This window comes from Dermacentor albipictus, chromosome 1 (assembly GCF_038994185.2).
Source record: "Dermacentor albipictus isolate Rhodes 1998 colony chromosome 1, USDA_Dalb.pri_finalv2, whole genome shotgun sequence".
Taxonomy (NCBI): Eukaryota; Metazoa; Arthropoda; class Arachnida; order Ixodida; family Ixodidae; genus Dermacentor; species Dermacentor albipictus.
The window spans coordinates 229,730,779-229,752,459 of NC_091821.1; the positions used below are offsets into that span (position 1 = coordinate 229,730,779).

Sequence of the window (21,681 nt, forward strand, 5' to 3'; positions counted from 1 at the left end):
TTACGTTATGTTGTGCAATGAATACTTAATCTGTTAGCATGTTGCAGCACACCCACCGGCATTTATTGTTCGTGTAGACGCACAATAAGGCGGGCTGATTCTGATATCGGTGCACAATATGGGTCTTTCCCAGGATTCTAATGGTGTTTGTAATTTGGGCTTATTCCAAAAGCAGTTTAATAAAATGCATAGGTGAGCTAATCCTGATAATGTTCTCACATTGGTTGCTCAGTTATAGCATGCAGACCTGCCAAAAATTATATTTTGCTGTGTGGGAATGGTTCTTTTATTCCTCATGTTGTTTTATAAGTAATGCGTTGAATCAAAAGCAAAATGAAGCTTTTCGTGATAGCACTGTGCAGCTGAAGCAATATGTTCTCTGAGCTGTATGGTTTGCTTGAAAATATAAAAGGTATAGACACCAAAAATTTGATTGCAATTTTTTTTTGTTTTTTTTTAGTCTGTACAGTCACAGGTAACTTATTAGATATGTGTAAATAATTTTTTTACTTGATAACTTTAGTGAAAGATTGCTTTGCAATAAACAATGGGTACATATTAAATTAGGTTGCATTTTTGACATTTAAGATAAATGGAGTACCATTGAAGTTGGGTGGCTGGGCTGTAAACAAAGCAGATTTGCGACTTTTATGTATGATGACATTATAAGTTTAAGAGAGCACACTCAACTCGGCAATGTGTAAGTGAAGGGAAGAAAGGTCACTTAAGTTTGTGCTGTTATGGTAATGCCAGTGATGGAACATAGACGCTGAATAGAATTAGATTCATGTTGGTAGTTATAGGCTGGCTACCAAGTCGAGATTGAGCACTAATGCTAATATTGAGAGCACTGTACACATTATTGATGCAAACATGAAATCCCCTATAGGAGTGAGTAGCAGTTAATGTTGTATAAATCGAGGCAATAGATTCCTCTGAGCTTCATAGTTGACAAATCCTGTGTTAGGTAGCAGCAAGTTGTGGCAAAAAAATAATTAAGTGGAAGTAGGTTGCACAGTGCATTTACCACACCATAGCGGACACTCAGAGTTCAAATATCGGAGGTAAAAAATGTTATCTATGATGCAAAAAAATTCACCGACGATAACGATAGACCCTATTGAAAATTTGAGCGCAGCTCTATACGTGTTTTCATTTCGTTATTTATTCGCTCATGCGGACAATCTGTCTCATGCCCCATGTTGCAAATTGAGTGAAGTGTGGCATGACTGCCTCAATAATCTGGACAATGCGAGAGCCAGCGGGTCAGTGATGCATGGGTGCGATTCACAGCAGCCACCACCGACAAGCCTCCCAGATGATGTGCACTACTCTGGCGCCATCTCGTAACCATCATTGCCGTACTATGCTTTCCTTCTCACACTTTCATCATACATTTCTCCACTTCCTGACTCCCGGCGCCGCTGCATCCCCTCTCTACTTTCCTCCTTGCGTCTTTCATCCCCCACTTCGCTCCCTGTGCGCTTTCATCTTTTGCTGTGCTCTGCTCCTTCGCTCAGTTATGCCGACTCTCGCCGCAGGAATGGGCGCCTAGGAGCTGAGCTCTAAAAGTTTTCACAGCATTTGTCATGTCCAGTCATATGCTGCTGATGGTATTTCGACTGGCCACCAGGCAACCACTATTTATGATAACTGCGTGCAGGCTACAGTAATTTTATTAAACCCATTTGGTATTTAGCCTTAATTGTTAGAAACAGGGACTGTGAAGCTCTCAAATATAATGTGTATCAAATAACAAGAACAATTTCATTTGTATTTATAACCCATAACAACACACCCCTGCTGATTATGGATCAACCTCAGGAACACACCAGTGCACAGCAATAAACATAACAGGATTTTTAGATTGTCTTTTGGTCCACCCCTCTGTGAAATGTAGCACAGCTGACAAAAGTGTGACTGTTGTGCTGCTTGACTTGGTGCACAAGTGTTACAAATAAACAGACATTGACATGTATAAGCAACATTTGGTGAAAGAGGAAATGCAAGCTGCATAACTTGTAGACTAGCAGGAAGCAGATACTATTTAGATTTAATTTGAGTGCATGCCACCACTGTGCACATACACTGTTCAGTGTTAGTGACAAAACGTTAAATGTCTGCATCCCAAAATTGAAATTGAAATGATCATCTGAGAAATAAAATTGATTTTTAAAAAATTGGTCGGTTATTCAAATGTAAATGTTAGCAGTGCAACGAAGGACGCAGGAGGAACAAGGACCGAAGGCTGACTGACCTTACTTAGCTTTCAGTCTTTGTTGTTTCTTCTCTGTCCTGTGTAGTGCTGTCACTATCTCTTATTTTTTTAATTTTTATTGCCCCAAGCAGGAAAATAAATGGGAGCAAGGATTAGGATAATTTTGAGGCTGTTTAATGGCTGCTGTTTTAGATAAAGTTTGATATTTACGATTGTATGCATAGTTAGCTTTCCTGTATGGCGGTATCTACCTTGTAGGGATGCCAATACAGAACACCAGCTTTGTCAAACAACTGAAAGTTCCATAGCAGTAGTCATCGCTTTTACAACTGGTTATTACTCATTGACACTAAGATTCACACTGAAAGGTAAATCAAAATTTGTATATTTTGTGTTTAATGAGATTTATTATTTGGTCGCGATCTTACATGTGACATTCTTAACATTCTCATGAAGTACAACATTTCACTAGCATTTGATACTGTTTCATCAGTGTATGCTAAATTTAAAAAATAATAATTTTAAATTATGGGGCTTTATGCCCCAAAGCTGGCAAATGTGGCCATTAGAGAGGCTGTAGTGAGGCCTATATATGGATTAATTTTGATTGCACTGGGTCGTTTAACACACACCCAATATTAGGCAGGGTCATAGAAACACCTTTTTCTTTTATTTATTTATTTATTTATGTATTTATTTATTTATTTATTTATTTATCTGTTTGTTTTCGATACCTTCAATCGCCAAGGCATTGCAGAGGGGAGTGGGTGACAATATATAAACAAAGAAAAAAAGCAATGAAAGTACAGAATTACACAATACAGCACCTGTACGATCTATGCAGGTAAAGGTGACAGCACATTGTTCACTGTCAACTTGCGCCGCTCTCGATATTCTTCTTGTTTGGTACATGTGTAAGGTTATTAAGTAAATAAATACATAACTGCGTAATGCCAGTAAGCATATCATGCTTGTTCATATTAGGTGTGTGGATGGTGATCAAGGAGCATTTGGTGATCAAGGTCGGGCTGCATTGTGACTGGCGACGAGGGAGTGGCAGGGCATTCTTTATCTCATCGGCAGTGCTCGGCCAGCAGCATACATTTTCGCCATCATTCGATGGGAGCCGACCTTGTTCACCGAACGCATGCTTGAGAGCAGCACGATAACACTGTGCAAGTGCTCCGTCATGCGGCTTTCTTAATATTTTGCTGGCTTTCTTTTCAACCCGGAAAAAAGGACTATGTGAGACGTATTGTAAAGGAAGCAACTCTATCGGTGGTTTCTGAAGGTGCACTACATCTGCATATCTGCATATCATACTTGGGGTTTTCAGCCAATCATTGAAAAGTTGGGTAATTAAACTTAATTAGTAAGTTATAGGGAAAACAAAAAAATTGTCTGAGTTACTATAGGCTATTGCGAAAAGTATGCGTTTGGTTCAATTCGCTTCCAACGTGCCTTTCGTTTGTACATTCTGGGCTTAAGTTATGTGGGACACCCTGTATATAATATATATAGTTGTGGCAGTGAAAAAAAAGCACATTGCTCCGTTGGTATAGCACAAAAGAAAAGCGCGACGGTATGTGAAAACACATTCTTTTTTTTACCGTCAAACGTTTTGGCTGGTGGGCCAGCCTTCGTCAGTGTTTTCACGTGCGTTGTGTTATTATTTTGTGCAATATATATATATATATATATATATATATATATATATATATATATATATATATATATATATATATATATAATATTAAGGGAATTTAGGAAACGGGAAAATGAGTTGGATAGTGAAGTCAGAAGTACGAGTGTTGTGTGCTCTGAGAGCAAATTCACATTTATGTTCACAAATATAATTTTTTTTAGTTCTCGTACTGAAGATAGTGATGTGATATGAAGACAATAGACGTGTTACCAGGATTTTGTTTTGTATTGAGCAGGGAGGGGGGGGGGGCAGTGATATTTCCAGCATATCACCTACATCCAATAGATATATGCATATTGCAACCTGAAGATTTTCGGGAGGGTGGGATTTCGATGCTAAACTCTCCACCTTTCCCCACTTCCACCACTGTATGTAGATGTGCATGATAGTAAGCCTGGGCTTATTTTTTTTGCATGAGAGCATGTTATGTGTTTTGTATTGTGTTTTGTCAAATATGTGTGGTGCTACATATAATGGCCTTGCATTATGGCATTGGGTTGAGAAGGCTAACTTAAGAAAATAATTGTTTTTCTTTAAGTTCCTCTTAAAGTAAAAATTGTGTTCAATTATGTTGCAGCTTATGTTAAACATGATGGAGTAGGGCTAGTATAAGAACTGCAGAGAAACAAGAAATCATGTCAACCACTAAGATATTTTATTACAACAAACCTTCACAACGATGACGAATTATAGCGTGCATTTTTGAATTGTTGCTTTCTTTACTGTAGCACACAAGTAGCTCCTGGCATGCTTTGGCAAGCATATACTCATACCAGCTGCTTTAATTTGCAAGTTGTCACTTTCTCTTCAATGCAGAAATCTAGCTTGGCCATTTGTGCACTCAGGTATTTCCTTATTTCTTTTTCACTTTAGTGTCACGCACACCACCCAAGGACAATCCCTTCCCTGCGCCCCCTGAGGGTATGCTTCTCCCATATTCATTTCTTTGATAAAGCAGTATCTTGATTTGAGCTTGTTGCTCATTCATATCAAATGATAACTAGTGTCGAAACATGAGGATGAAAATGCAAACTGACCAGGCATATGTGACTCACAAACTGAAGTTCATTGATGAAAAACATTCTCTTTTAAGCAATACAGGCTGAATATTAAGAATGGACATGGAAACCACATGGCTGCATATTATAAAAAATGTGGCTGCTATCTGATGTTCCATCAGACACAATTCATAGGAAGAGCAAATGACAAGACATAGTGGGAGGGTGTCGGTTCCTATCACGTCAGGTAAAATGACGAATGTTTCAGCATGCCTTCTTTGCCCATTTTTGAAAATGAATTGTTATTTTTAGGCAACTGTTGGGAACCTACTTTATTCTCATATTGCATAATGCCATCTGCCATTAATTTACGTCCTGTCTGTTATAATCACTTGTAATTTGCTTTGTTTTCTTTAGTAAGTATTTCACAATGTAGTGGCTTAGTGTGCTTAAAGGTTAGCATTTTCCATGACTGAACTTCAGGAGGTATGTTACATACGTCCTATCGCTTTGCTTTTGTCCTCAACACCTTGCACTATTCTCTCATCCAATTTCTTTGATCTTTTGTCTTATCACTATGTATTGCAATGTAGTCATTTATTACATTCATTTCATAGTTAAGACCTAATGAAAAAAAAACATTTGGACTTGTCTGGTATTTAGATATATATTCTACTTGTATCTCATTAATCTGAGCAGTCAGTTCGACATCTGTAAATCTGTTCGTACTTACATTTATTTTCCTTCAGCGTTGTATTTGGTTGCTTTCACTCAGAGTAATAGGGCAAAATATTTTAGGAAAGCCTATATGTATAAACAAGAAATGTGGGCACATTGTGTGCCATTGTTATAGTCATAATCTTACTTAACTTAGTCAAAAGTGTCATTTGGATTTAACGAAAGGACAATGTGTACCAATGCAAACAACATAGTCATCTTCATGTGTGTTGACAGCCTGCTTGTTTTGCAATTACAATTGTCTTTGTAAGAACTTCAACTGGTCTGTGTCTGCATGTGTTCAGTCCTCCATGTAAACTTGTGTGTTTTGATCACTGTTCCTTTTGTCAGGCAGAAATAGTATTAACAAATGTGGAAAACTTCATTATGCTTTGTTTGGTGGCTGTGAATAGCAATGCGACTGTGAGAATAAATTTTAAATAGGTGTTTGCCAAAACAGTAGTTGCTAACTGGTCAGCTTTAGGTGCATTAAGTATAAAAACAGGGATGTCGCTTTTTATTTTTATGGTGATGTCTTGGTTCAAACTAAGAAAATTAGTTCATACACACACACAGTGCAGTATTAACTGCTGTCACAATAAATAATAATAAAAAACTTTGGTTGATCATCATCAGCCCATTTCTTTGTCCACTGCAGAATGAAACCCTCTCCCAGCAATCTCCAATCACCCCTGTCTTACGCTAACTGATTTCAAGTTGCACCTTCAAATTTCCTAATTTCCTCACCTCACATAATTTTCTACCTTGCTCGGCTGTGCTTCCCTTTCCTTGGTTGATAGTTACTCTAAAAAAAAACATTTTACACATATCTTTGTCCTGCAACAATAATCTTCGTTTATCTTGCATGCCTTTCCTTTCTTTAATGCTGTGTGCCAGGTACTTCTAGGTCACAAACGTGATGCACATTATCAGCATGGCATAGCATTTTTGACCGGAACTAGCGAGGTCAAAATTTTCTAAAAAGAAAACTCAAGAAAGACAGAAAAATTTTTGCCAGGGGCAGTGAGTACCCCATGCAGGAAGACGATAATTAAAGTGGGTGGTAAATAGTGTGTCATCATGAGCACTTTAATATTGATCAGAACTACCTTGCGAGAGTAAACACAGCAAAAAACCTGCAGCAGCTTTCCAGCAATAGAATTAGGCTTTATCAAGGTCATGTGATTGGGGAGAAAAATGAAACGGTGTTTTTGCTGATGTTGCAAGTTCATTCATAGAAGAGCCTATTACAATGTAGCTAGGCAGAGAGAAACCATTTTATTCTTTGGAGGAAAAGCAGTGCTTTAGTCATTGGGATATTTATTCCTGAGCCATCAGTGAAATATCATAAATGTATTTTATTAAGAGTGAAATTTGGAGCATTGACGGGGGTGTCCGCATTATCAGTTTGCTTGTTAGCAATATTTGCACCATCCCTGCTTGCATTTTCCTCTTGCTTTTTCATGTTTGTACCACATCAGGCAAGTGCAGAAGAGAAAAACTGTTGTAAAACTCACTGAGGGACGAAGGCAGTGTGTGTCTTATGTCCTGTTTCATTTATACGTATCACTAAATCTAGATTGTGCATGAACAGAAAAAGCCAGCAATGCACCTACGGGAAGATAATAAATCCAGAACTACAGATTTTAAAAATTTAGCTGACTGATTCATATTTCTGATCTTCGTTCAAATGTTTGTAGCTGCTTGTGTAATTACTATGCAAAGCTGAGGGGACAAGACTGGGTTTGCTTTCCTGCCATTCTGCATGAAAATCTGCATGCTTCATTCCTAGTATTAAACACCCTCTTTGGCAAACATCTTAGCCTTATGAAGCTGCTGTGTAAATGTGCACAAGTACAGTTATGATGGGGACTTGTTCTTATCATTCCCAGCCTGTCGGTGCCCTTGCAAAACGAGATCTGTGTAACACAACAACTAGGTTACACTCATGCGAATTCCGGTTTATGTTACTTTTAAGCAAAAGATTCTTATTGATGTGCACTACAGCAAATGTAGCTCCCAGGAAAAATGCACATGTGACAGCAGTAATAATATAGTTCCCTGTATTTACATCTCATTCGATAACTTGCCATTGTTTTTCATTGTTCATAGTGTCATTTAGGAGTACATTATGTAACAGAGGCACTGTGCAGACTCAGTACAATGCACAAAGCAGTTTTAAATACTGATTGTATGGTTATCTGTTGCAATTCAAGTCATTTAGCCCAGAATTGGAGAGGAATTACGTCTCTTTTTGGCTGTGCTGCTGCTATGAAGTGCCTATGCTGTAACATATTGCAGAGTTAAAGCAGGCTTTAACTGTGTATACTGCTTTGTGCTGCCAACGCTGTGTTACATTCAGCTATTGTTATTGATAATGTTACTGAACGTTTCAGTAAGACGGGGCTTCTCAAATTGCAGTTTAGTGGACCTTTAGGCTATACCCAAGAAAATTCAAATAGGGTCCTTGCAGAGTACTTTCTGGACATCAGTTTGGATGAGTTTAGACAAGGAAACAGGGTTCTTGATATTGAACCTTATTTGCTCTCTGCCATCAATAGAATGTGACCTAAACAATCTTGGCGGCATGCAACACCATCATTATATTAATCATAGAATGCCAGCGACATACTATTTAGCAATATTGCAATATGACATTCTTATTGTTGTGCTTTCTTCAACATGTGTGACTTTTTGTAGATGCTTTCCTTTAAAAAAAAGATGAACATTCTAGAGGGGAGATCCTAAATAACTTTACAGCATTTAAAAGGTTCCATGTTGGCCGAATGTTTGAGAACCACTGCAGGGCAGTGCATTGAGTGTGAAGATTACTGTTGCAGCATGTCAAACTTCTAGGATTTAGTGTCAAAGATAAATTTTGCACTTGCTCTTGCATGGATCACAATGTAGTGTTATTTCTTCTTTGTTTCATGGCTTTAGTTTGATTGTGACAGCCACATCAGCTATTAAGCTTTACCGCCTAATTCTTGTCATTTTGTCTGCATTTAATTTTCTTTGCCGAGAGTTATTTTTTCCCCTTTTGTAGCAAGGGTAGCCAGCTGCCATCAGGTTCAGTCATGCAGTGAATGGGCTGTCCTTGTAATTTGGCTACAAAGACTTCTAGGGATATGATGAAAACTCTTCACATACATCAGATTTCTGGGGATGTTATATGTCTGTATCAGTCATGGTTGTAACATGGTGTCGCAAAAACGAGACTATGCTTACCACATTCTTCAGACTCTTACAAGCCAGCCCTGGAGCCACAGAGCAGCAAGGTGGTGCGATTAAGTGGTGCCTCAAATCCGTGTGTTCTCACCGAACGACCTGGAGCCACAGTAAAGGAGACACGGCAGCTGAGTGTCACTACCAGCTACTCAGCTATGGGCACAACCTTCACGATACGACCCAGAGGCTCATTGATAGGCTCAGGGGCCCTGCTGGCACCAGACCCACCAACACCTAGCATAATGGCAGCCATACCAGGGTAAGCTGTAGCGCATGCACAGTTTATTTCGGTAAGCTTGTGTGTTTGCATACAAACTTGTACTTGAGATCAACATGTGCTTCAAAAATATATTTCTTTTTCAAGTTTTGATTGTGCGGGCACCCTTAACTCTAAACTAAATTAGGATTGCAATAGAAAATGTTGTCGTTCTCCTGATTTTAGCACAATGCTATGAACAGAGCCTGCACTGGTTCCTTGAAACAGCTACATTTTCCGTCATGTGTTTACCTCTAGTTATAGCATATTTAGCTATAACTAGGGATATGTGCAATATATTACATGTACTGGACTGATTCAGTATGTCTCTTTATTTTTCATATTTAGGCACACACAGAGAGCTAATCCAGTCCACTTCTGTTAGACATTGCTTAGTTCCACTTCCCTTTTAATGTGACTATGTTCTTGTGTCCAGAGAGCTGCCTATGCATATTAATTAAAGGACTGTCTGTAATTTCTGTCAACTGTCTGTAATGCTCAAGTCATTGCAAAGCCAAGTTCCACCAGTAGTGCTTGTCTGGCATTGCCGGCATTTTTTGCATATGTAGCCTTTATGGCACAGTGGGATGAAGGCATTTTGTATTTCACAGGGAGACCACGGAGCACCTTAGAAAACACTGAAAGGCTTCCGGTCTCATATGCATATAGAAGCACTTATATGTGCCACCATGCAATGAGGGACACTGCCAGATGCCATTGTTCTGCCGATTCACTTCTTGCTGTGATGACAGTGCCATTTGTTAATGTGAATTTTCGTGATGTTGTAATTGATTTTTGATGTTAAGATATGTGTTTGAATATGGCCGACAGCTGCTGTAGGACTCTGCCAACGTCAATGCACTAGCTAGCAGCCTCAAAACAAGCACTTTCTTGAATGAAAGGTTCTGTACACTTTGACTTCTAGCTTAACATACACCACTTCTTGGTGATGTAGGGTGGCTTCAACATTAGTACCAAAGTTTCACGGTAGAGTGTCTTGGCTTGCTCTCTGTGCCATTTCAAAATTTTAGAGCAATCTCTAAACCACTAGCATCCTGTTGGATCCTAGCAATATGAAGCTAATTCTTTTCATTTCTACCATAATCTGTGATACATTGATGTCAGTTGTTGGTTCTTTTGCAAAATTATTTCACTTAAGCATTGGTTAATTAGGTCTACATTTGCATGTCTTAACATTAAAATAACAATTGACACGACTCTGTGCTTGTACTTGGTAATTGAGCACATTAACTACTGCAGCCAACCTTAGTTGTGCTGGTGGCAGCCACTTAGTGGTGCATTCACAACTTTGTCACTTGCTTTATGACCAGTGCAGCATAACATGGTCACTATCATCATGACATTTAGGTGGTAAGCATTATAATAAATAAGTTGCAGTTACCAGCTGATTTCCCAGACTTGCTCAATTATATGCAATTTTTTGCAGGACTGCCATGGGTCATTCTAAACGGATGTACTAAAATGGTGACCGGATTTTGAAACATGCAGTCTTGCTGAATTTTTTGGGCATGATATGCATCTGCAATCAGAAATACCGCCACTGTCATTTAGATTATTCACACTTTATTTGCCACTGATCGGTTTCCACCATTGAAGTTATTGTCTATGCCCCCACTTTTGTTGACGAGGCCATTTCCCAACTGAGTGCCGTTACCTTTAATGAATGTCTGTGATTAAGCCAGGTATTTCGTGTTGACAAATGTAGGCTGCATGGGCTTAACTCGCACTTATTTAACAAGAAGCAGTGTGTGAACCTATTGGTGAGCAACCTTGAATGGGCGGAGGGAGTGATTTAGACTTTAAGGCTAAGTGAAAGGCAGCAACATGGCACTCTGTTTTTGTTATGTTATGTTATGTTATGTTATGCTGCACGAAACAGTTTTAGCAGCATGTACGTGTGACATGAATAACATTTCTATCATTTATGGCTAAACGAAGGCAAGATTTTTTTGAACCAGTTCTTTTTTTATGTGGCACAGTGGCATTGGTCACATAATATAAAAAGTATTTATTGTTGTATAGGCCTGTTTGACTATAGTTGTGGACAATGTGCTTACGTTTAAATAATGTCTGAAGCCCAGTTGTAGATGTTTATTTTGCCCATGTATTTTAACATAGCTGACCACTGCTATAGGACTCTACCAACGACAATGCACTAGCTAGCAGCCACAAGAGATGTGTAAAGCATGCCATTTAAGTTTCTAAGGACAAGTGATCATAAGAAGTGTTATCTTTGTAATAGTACCTCTTAAAAGTTACAAGCCATGAAGTTTTCTTTATGAGAAGTTTGACTGTAAATTATGCAGTGATTAGAGAGGTTTTTTTATGTTAGCAAACATTTATGTGCTAATCAAATTTGAACTTATAAGCAAAGGATGAAGCCCCCGATTACCAGCGATTTAACTAGGCACTTAGCTACTCCAGCATCTGCATACCTAGCTGACTCCAGTCTTTTTTTTTTTTTCTAGCCACATTGTTATATAGTACAAGAAGATAGTGCTGCAGAAGTGAGCTGCTACGTTAAAGTAAAGGGGCCCTGAACCACTTTTTATCAAAGTCGAGAAAGGCATTTGAAGTTAACTGAGACTATTTCAGAAGTAATTTGCTGCAAAAAATTCTTTAATGCGTTCAGCAGTAGCGGAGTTATTGGCAATCAAACATACTGTTCGCAGTGCTCCCGCTCCTTCTTCAATGATTTGCACTGTGAAGGCTATAGTGGAAGAGGTGTGCCCACAACATTCCACCTACTGAAGATCACTGTAGCACAGTTCAAATTTGGTTTTGGTTGTTCATGTAGACACCACTATTTCCAATTTTGCCACCGACGACATGCCAAACGCAGTTGTCTTTAGCAAGCCACAGTGAGCTCAGCCAGTTGACTCGTTGCGGCACCCCGCGGCGGCCGCAGTATATATGCTACATAGCAGACCAACGGCTACGTACAATATCAGCGTTTGCTTAGTGCTCAACAGAGCTAGAGTGCGCACTCGTGCTCATATGCTCATATGTGGCTGTGCTATGTGATGTGGACTGGCTTTGTCCTGCACCAGCTTGACCGACAGATAGTAGCCACATCCAACCTGCACACTTTGAAGTGCTATCTATAGCTCATTAGAAAGCGAAATCTGCCAAGGCATCGAGCCAGAAGTGGCCAGGAGTGAGCAGTTGCTGGCAAGTATGCATGTAGTCTGACCTTAAGTTTTACGTGGTTTGAGGCTAGTTGAGTGTGCAAAACTATTCGAAATTAGCGAGACCCGATGGCTACGACACCGATAAGCAGGGCGGCCAAACTTTAATTCCTACCCAGGCGGCCACAACCGACTGTGAGCAGGCGATAGTAGTCTTCTTCCAGAGGTGTGTAATTGTTATTGAAATTTGAATGCAGATTATCACTTACTTCAGCCTGTTTATTAAACTGCGTCAATTAATATACACAGTAACAGTAGGAAGAAGCGCACTGATCCAGACGCCCTTCTTGATTGATGTCAGCTATTGGCCAATAGCAGTTGCATATGGCAATCTGCTGTATTACGAAATATAGTGTCCACAAAAGAGTGAGGAGTAGGCTTCTGGTGAAAATAGAGCATTTGAGAGAAAGGGTGGCTTCGCGCTCTGCTTTCAAGATACGCGTGCCACATACAACTGCAAAATTTGGCTGACATGTTCACAGCAGCGTATGCTATTTGCAGACTATTTTTTCACCAAGCCCAATGGGTAGTTCAGTGCCCCTTTGATGGTCTGACAAAACTATGGTCAACATAGTTCGTAAGTGCAGCTGCCTTAATCAAGCCATTTTTTCTTATGGTAGTGATGGATCAGTTGTAACAGATGCCTGTGGTAGTGTTCACACCTCATTGCTGTTGAACTGAGTAAGCAGTCAAGAAATACTATTGCCTGAGCAACAGAAATAAATATTTATATTATGCTGTGCCAGCAGCTTGATCTAATAGCAGTGGTAGGTGCTATAAAAGAGTTCTATGCAAACTGGTAGCTTTGCCATTTACTCATGTTAGTAGAAGCAGCACTTTAAGCACAGATTCTTTAAGCATTGTGCTTATATTTTTGGGACTAGCCCTATAATGTTCATATGATGAACACCTGTTCAAATTTTGTGAGCCTTGGCTCTTGCTAACAAGGTGTGTTTTCTTCCATTTTTGGCAGCTACAGCTCTGTAGGAGTGGTGCCTACCAACATACCTGTGCCAGCAAGTGTTCTTCCCAGCAAAGTAACCACTCGCGCCATGCCCACGGGTCCAATCTCCGCCATTGCAACCAGCTTGGGGAAGCCTATTGAGAAGGCCACTGCCATGGTGCGCACGTCATCGTCACAAGTAAGCTACTTATTACTAATACAAATACCGTTCGGTTTTATTTCATGCTGCTATGTTCCCAATAATGTTCTTACCTTGAGTAACTATGGCTAAACATCTTCTGTAACATGGTTGCTCAGATTTTTGAGCAATGGTTCAGCAACTTGACAGTGCAGTCATGAACAGTCTTGGAAACAAACTGTATAATGTGATATATAATTCAAAGTAAAAGCATTCAGCGAAAATTATTGAGAGACGTGCGAGTGGGCACTCTTGATAGCACAAATTGTTTTATTAAGCATGCAACTCGAGGGACATAAGGCATCACTTGTTACCACTCTGAGGCTACTATGCCTACAAACAGAAAAAAATAACTTAATACAGTCGACTCTCGTTTTAACGAACCTTGATAATCCGGCAAAAAACGTCCGTTTTATCCGAAGTCCGTAATATCCGAAACACCTCAGCTGCAAAACTCTCAGCGCAATGTCTAACAACTTTATTGCAAAGAGTGAGAGACGAACGTCCAAAGTAAAAACAAAACAAAACAAAAAACACAAAAAGTTGCAGTTTCACCTGAAAGGTGAAGCATCGATTGCGATAGGAAATTAAGCAAGACAAGCGTGGCAGCAGCATTGAGCAGATTGACCTTCGGGCTGTCTCTCGCTTCAACGCGAACTAAACGTCGAAATCGCAGCGCATGCGAGGCTACCAGCACTGGACGCACTTTGTCCACATCGCAGATAGCTTTGAAGATGCGGTCCACGCGGGTGCGCACTTTGTTCACATAGCAGGTCACTTTCAGGATATGGCACTCGTGCGGGCGAACACTTTGTCCACATTGCAGATTGCTTTCAAGAAATGACGGCCGCGCTGGAAGCAGCCGCCATCAGAGTAGAGTCCCCCCCCCCCCCCTTCCATGTGCCTAGCGCGTGAAAGAAGACGACACGACGCCTTTCCGCCCCGCCTTCCTCCCTTTCGCACGCAATATTGAGCTGCTATCGTCGGCTGACCCTTGCAAGTCAGTTTTCAGCCCGTATGGACATGGCAATAGCACGTCTTATGTGCCCAATTTAAAAAAAATAATAAAAAATTGCCGCTCTTTTCGTTCACTGTAGCCGATAGTCAATTGTAGTGGTCCGTTAAAAGCGAACTTTGTTGCATTAATAAAATAGGGAGAACAAACTAAGGCTGAAATATGGTCCGTTATATCCGAAAGTCAGCTGTACGTGGGCTCGTTGTAATGAGTGTAGACTGTACTGCCATCTGGAGCTGCAAAAGTAAGGTGTAGGGAAGAAAGTTATCAATGCAATGTCACCATACATATATTATTTGTCATCTAAACTGTGCCTGTGCCATGATGTCGGTGCAGGGTTGCAGTTTTCAGGAGTGTTGGACAATGTTGGAAAGACCCGCCGTGGTTACTTAGTGGCTTTGGTGTTGTGCTGCTAAGCACAAGGTCATTAATAAAGGGAAAATGAGGCATCCACCCAAACCTAGCTAATTGCTACAAAGGAAACTCGTACAAGTTCCTCGAAAGAAAAGCCTCACAGTTGAAGAAATATTCGTCCTGGCCCGGGACTCGAACCCGGGACCACAGCCTTTCCGGGGTAGCCGCTCTACCATCTGAGCTAATTGCTTTGTAGCAATTAACTACGTTTGGGCGGATGTCTCATTTTCCCTTTAATAATTATTTCTCTCCGCCTTGTGGGTTTCTGCACAACTATTACGTCAAGTATGAAGTTGCGGGATCAAATGCCGGCCACGACGGCTGCATTTCGATGGGGGCGAAATGCAAAAAGCACCCGTTTGCTTAGATTAGGTGCATGTTAAAGAACCACAAGTGGTAAAAATTAATCCAGAGTCGCCCACTACAGCGTGCCTCATGGATTTGGCATGTAAAACCCCATAATTTAACAAATTTAACAATGTTGGAAAGTTAAATAGAAGCTGTTAACAAATGCTGAAAAGTGTTTCAAACCGGCTACATGACTAGCTCTTTCTGTCTCCTTCGAGCTCTCTTTTCCCTCTTTCGTTTTCTCACTGTAAGTATTTTTCACTGCTTCAAAGCTTACTGATAAACGTTTGTGGTCTCATGTTCCCTCTTCATTGTCAAATACTGTGTCTGTTCTCTTGCATGCAGCAATGGCTCCTATGAGAATGTAACAAGCTTTGCTCTTACTATATTTGTTATGTGTAGAGCACCATAGCCTAATATATCAAGTTACCATGTCGGAATATTTCTTTATACATGCATGACACCAGCATTTCTGGCAATGACACATCAGCCAACGCAACTTTTGCATCTTCTTAAGGGAAGCACTTGCACAAATGTGAGCTTTGAACTGCACTATAAAATGTCAACTTGCAGTCAGCATTGCAGCTGAGTGAGAACAAAAAAACAACATAAAGGCCTTTTCTACCTTGACTGAAGAAAAAACCTGCAGAAAAAGTGGTTACATCATTCTTGTCGTTATTGTTGCACACCCATCTTCATAACTGAATTTATCAGCTGTCTTAAATTACCCTGTGCTTTATCCACTCTCAACTATGAAGACAGTCTTATGAAGATTTAGATATGATGTAATAATTCTGCGGAAACCCGCAAGGTGGAGAGAAGCACTTAGCTACGTTTGGATGGACATCTCATTTCCCCTTATTAACATTTGGATAAATAAGGGATCAGCTCAGTGTGGCTTGCTGATGAAATAGATGGATGAGTAAGGCCAGCATGGTAGCGCCACTTGTGTTATGCATTGGGTATTATAATCAGGTGTCGTACATTGGAAATTGCAAGACCTTGCTTTCCATGCATATTAAAATCTTGCTTGAATGAAAATGTTCTACAGTTTTTAAAGCGAACCTTTCTTTCTTAAAGCGAACCCCTGGGTGTGGCGTTCATCTTCGTTTCATCACCGTATATATTTGTGGATATATATTTAAATAGACAACTTCGGCCGCTGGGTATGTGTCCAAATAGCTTTATGCTGGATACCGTCTGGCCGAGTAGAAACTTGGGTCACTGGGTATGATGGCATGTGGTATGTGCCCATGGGAATACCCATTCTTGCCCAATCCCCCAAAATGGATGTACCAGTGTGACACAAGGGCTATGAAGCCATAAATGTATTTACGAGGAGTGGGTGAACATTCAAACTTTTGAATATGATTTGAATATTGCATACTAACTAGTATTCATATTCGTATTCGAGAATGAACTATTCAGTATTTTTGATTATTAGGAAGTAACCAAATATTTTGCATATAGTCTGGTTACTGTTCACTGTCTGCTAAACAAAGTATCGTAACTTATCAGAAGTAAAGCAATAACAAAAGTTTTTGAAGCAATGCAGAAACAAATTGGGTGATGCAACTTTTATTTTCAGTTTCACAGCACAAGCCTACATGACAACCAGTACTTTTTGCATGTAGTCTGTGATTTAGCGTGTTTGGCAGTCTCGTCATGTAGCAGTTATATCAGTTTTATCTTCAACAATCAATCCTTGGCTCATCAACAACCAATCCTTGGCTACCCCCAGTGATGGTTTTCTTGCAATGGGCCCTAATACATGTGTCTACAACACAGAAGTCGTTCAGCAGTTCTTTATTTCTTTTCTTTTTTATCTTTTCTCTTTTTTTTCCCATGACTTCTGATCTTTTTTTGGCAACCATTTATCTAGCATTTCTGGAAAGCTACAGCAGCCATTAATTCTTGGCTAGCTTGCTTGCAACCAGGCTCTAAAGATGTCGAGAGGCTATTCATGCAGTTCTTTTAATGACAATTAGTGATTTTGTGTTTAAAACTGATCCTTATTTTCTTCGATAGCTGTCTGATAAGCGTGGTTCCTAACTATACCGAAATAAATATTACTGCCATAAATGTGTGCATTGGCATTTGGGTATTTGATATGTGATTTGCAACTTACTACTATTCGTATTCGATTCGTATTTGAAAAAGTTGATATTCGCTCACTTCTAGCATTTAGATGTGTATTGTACTTCTCTGTGCATACACCTCTCATCAACATTCTTTTCTCAACAAGCATCATACATCGCCTTCATCCTTGTGACACAGACAGCTACTAGGTGACGACGCTGTTCTCATGTCATCCACTACTGCTGCTAACTTGCTATGCAAGCTTTGCACCATTTAGATTCAAACATTACATTTGAGCTGCTTATTTTTGATATATAGGCATCAATTTAAGGCTGAGGAACAACTCGACTATTCAAGGCTGTGAGCAATGGTCACCTTATTGCGGCCCTCAGTGTGCTGTAACAGACCTGCTTTTGAGAGCATGATCCTCATCATATAATAATGTATGCTTGTTTTCATTGCTATTCTCATATTTATGGAAGTAATGCAATTTGCAGTGCTGCTGAAGGTATGAGGCATACACATGCAACGTCCTGGCACAGTCGAATATAGGTTCTGGCCGTTACTGCCTTATTACTGGCAGTATGAGAGTTTTGTTTTTGCTTGGTACATGATACGTTACAGCGATACATGACTCGTTTGAACTTTTTCTGCATGCATATCGTACACCGCGAATTCAGCAGCTGCCGAGCAAATGATACGGATGTGGATGAACACATCTTGAGGGGCATTCAGCCTTCCTATCGGCCATGGAGTCCTGTAGCTTCCACAGTGCTGCTGACGACTATCGAGAAGGGATGTAGTTAAACGTCTCTGGTGTCAGTCACCATTGTTTTCCATTATTGCAACTGTATTCAAAAGGTTGCATCAGAAAAACAAACCAAAAGAATGAATATCACTTTGGCACTGGTTCCAGGTGGTACTACAGTGTCTCCTCAGGTCCATTTGTGCCAGGATGTTTGTGTACATGCCACCTAGGTGCTCTTTTCCCTGTAGATGACCTTTATTTAGTGGCAATGCTAGCTAAGTTTTTTCCAGCAGTGCTTTGTTACCTGGATGACTGCTGATTATGTTAGATGTCATTTTCATCTGTACAGGCACTTAATGCTACACTCAACTCTTGCGTTGTTCAATAGAGGATGGGTGTTGCAGTGTTACTCTGATTTGCCACTTGATGCTTACAAAGGTTTCATGAAGCTCGTGTGCTCTTGCAGGTAGTGGAAAGCAGCTCAACAGTTTCAATAGTGCGCCCTGTCATGAGTGTGCTGCCTGACAGCAAAGAAGCCCTGGCACCACCACAAAAAGCCGTTGTTCACCCTGAACAGAAGCAGTCAGTGGACTATGTGCCTTCACAGAGGGACACTCCAGCAGGCCTGGATCTTGATGAGTTTCTTCCGGTGAGCAATTGCTAGCCCAAGCAAAATGAATAGTATTGATTGCTCTTCTTCTAGACTCTATTACACATCGCTTGGGTATTGCTTAGCCATGTGGATGTATGCCTGAGCTGTTGTTGGGGCAGAATGCAATGAACAAATGTGCTGACAAACAGCAGATGGCAAGTGCTTTTGTAGATTTTTTGAGTCAATTAGGAAACATGGTGTAGATGTATTGGCATGCCACCAATTGCACGCAAAGTGACTTGCTCTATAAATGATGCATTGGGACCAAAAATATTCTGTTGCACTTCAAGTGTATGATAAGTACTGTACAAGATTGGGTATATTATAAATTCAAATATAATTTGAAGGGCAATATTGCTGTATGGAAGGGAGGAAAATTTGTCCACCTAAATATGACATAGAGAAACCTTTGTCTAAAACAAAAAGGTATTTAAAGCATTAATACATAATCTTAACGAAATACCAGCATGGAATTTGGTATGCCAAAATCAAGTAAAACAAAATGAACTTATTACCTACTGTACTTACTCATGTAAGACCCGGACTTTTTCTCTGAAAATTTTAGTTAGTGCGGGCCTTAAACGAGGCAGACTTATAGCTACTCACTGAATCTTCGAACAGCGCTTAGACTACTACCTAAAATAACGTAACCACTAGCTGCCGACTGAAAACATTTACAGTCACCGACCGACTTTCGGACACTAAGAACACTTCGAAAATGTCCAAATTATCGGGCAGTCTAAAAAAGAAAATTTCGACGGTATAATTGTCCTTTTTTTGTTTTTTAGAGAGCCAGCACAGCACAAAATTATTTTACAAGCTTTTGCTCAGTGATGTGCTTCATTGAAATAAAGTTTACTTGAAATTTTTTGATTGCCAAGGTTACAGGTGCATTTCATGTTCACCCATCGTGGGCTGATTGTGTGTTTTGGGTCCTCGCAAAGTGCAGATACCTACACATGTCCTTGATTCTAGCCACTGTGAGTTTGGGCTGTGCTATGCAAGACCAATTTGGAGCTTTACTGACTTGATGCCCACACACAAGCTTTCACTGTTTTGTCCAGTAAGCCTACAGATGAACTTGGTAGGCATATGCAGTACTTGCCGGCTGCTTGCTTGGAATCCCAAAGTCTGCTTCGTGCACGTTGCAATCAGTCCAGCCCATGCATGTGATCTCATGCCTGGTCACCAGTGTTGTCTGCTGGTACAAAAATTCTAAGGTCAAAGTTGCTGTAACCGCTTGCCAACCACCGTGCCTGCTGACCAGGCCTAAACAGGGCCGCCACACCTGCCATGCTGCTTTGGTGGAGTTGGCGAACGAAGTTGCGGTTTGGTGCTCAGTGCAACATATGTTTACGGTAATGCTATCGTTTGCAGTACAACTAGTGCCATCTAGTAGCAGCAGCTTGCAGAAATTAACCAGCACATGGTGTGGGGCTTAGTGAAACCTTTTTCACACTCCAAAGGGCGGGTGCAGGTTTTGCACAAGGGTGGGCATTACGTGAGTAAATTCGGTTCACATCGGAGTTTACATTATGTTTTCTTCTGTGTAAACCTCTATGGACTGAAGTCTTGTACAGTGATTCTTCTACATGATCTAAATGCATGGCATGTATCCAGCCTATCAGACTCTCAATGATAGCATCAGTGCATCTTTGCCCTGAAACATGGCATTTTAAATATAAGAGGTTAAAAAGTCACTTTGTCCTGTATTAGAGCAACAGAAGCAAAACCACTTGCACAACAGGCTTGAGCTAAAATGTCTAACATCCGACTTCCGAAATACTGCTTTTTTTTCTGGTTTATTTTATCCTTGCTATTTTCATTTTATGAAACACCAGAGACAAACATTAAATCAGTCTCGACAATTAGATTAACCTATTATGAACCTGGTAGCATTTCTTTTGTTCAAAAAAGATTATTTGCAGCAAAAATGGTAACTGCAAGAGCCGTGCAACTTCTTCGTAATTAAAATTTAACGTGAATAATGGCATGATTTATGTAAGGTTCCTACCTATTAATGGGAATTTTGGAGGTCATCTTGTGCTGGGCCCTTTTGTTTGTTTTGTGTTCAAGTGCCTCACAGAGTGTGTGCCACACTCGCACAAATAGCACAAACAGAGCAGTGTGAAGGGGCAGAACAGTGATTTTTTATTTAGGAAAATTCACTCAAATGTGCCATATTGTATTTTAATTCGTGTTAAAGTGTAAATTAACATATTGACTTCTTGGTGGTTGGGTAGAATTTCTGAACTGTGAATGGAACGTTATATACATGGCACCCGGTAGCTTATTTTCACAGTGGTAATGCCAATCCTGTGTTTTGGAGCAGCAAGCTATCACTTTGGCTGAACATAATGCTTGTCTTTAGTGTCGTTTTGGAGGTCACAGGAAAAACAAAGTTGTAAAGGCATCGAAATTCCTGTGCATGGGTAGCTATACAAAGAAGTTCAGCTGGTGAGAAGCGTGTTTTAAATTTTTCTGCTTGAACAAAAAGCATGCTTCGAAACTGAGGGTCATGCTTCTTAACAATTCCTTTCCCAGTCCATTCTTTCAGCCTTTTGTCATTGGATTTTACACATTGTTGGGTAGAATTTTTGCTGAGATCATGAACTCGTCATAAAGGGTAAAAAAAGAATTGCAACTGTTTTTTCTATCTAGTCTTTAGAATTTTGCTGCCTGTGTTTTACTGGGCAAAGAAGCTATGCCCTTTCAAAGCAAGATGAAAGTAATGTCACACTCGGTGCACACATTAAATCAATATCATGGCCAAGTTAAGGTGGTAGGCCACACATAAAAACAATTCTTTAAATCGGAAGCCAGGATTTAATTAAGTTCTTTTTCCTGAATTAACATGCCTTATTTTAACTAAGCAACTATTCAAAGTGCAGAAAATGATTCATTTTATGTTTTAGCAGGTAATTTTTGTCATAAAATGTGGTAAAAGTGCTA

General features: G+C 40.0%; 1 protein-coding gene across 5 annotated transcripts in view; it reads left to right on the plus strand.

Annotated features, from left to right (window-relative positions):
- The window catches only part of kat80 (katanin 80), a 204,711-nt gene that overhangs the window by 142,005 nt on the left and 41,025 nt on the right, over positions 1-21,681 (plus strand). For 3 of the 5 annotated variants that reach the window (XM_070531014.1, XM_070531010.1, XM_070531012.1), the window contains 4 exons: positions 4,797-4,844; positions 8,879-9,125; positions 13,305-13,473; positions 18,544-18,726. In XM_070531014.1, coding sequence (XP_070387115.1) covers positions 4,797-4,844; positions 8,879-9,125; positions 13,305-13,473; positions 18,544-18,726 — 647 coding nt within the window. The remainder of the gene's footprint in view (positions 1-4,796; positions 4,845-8,878; positions 9,126-13,304; positions 13,474-18,543; positions 18,727-21,681) is intronic. The other 2 variants (XM_070531011.1, XM_070531013.1) reach the window with 2 other exon arrangements.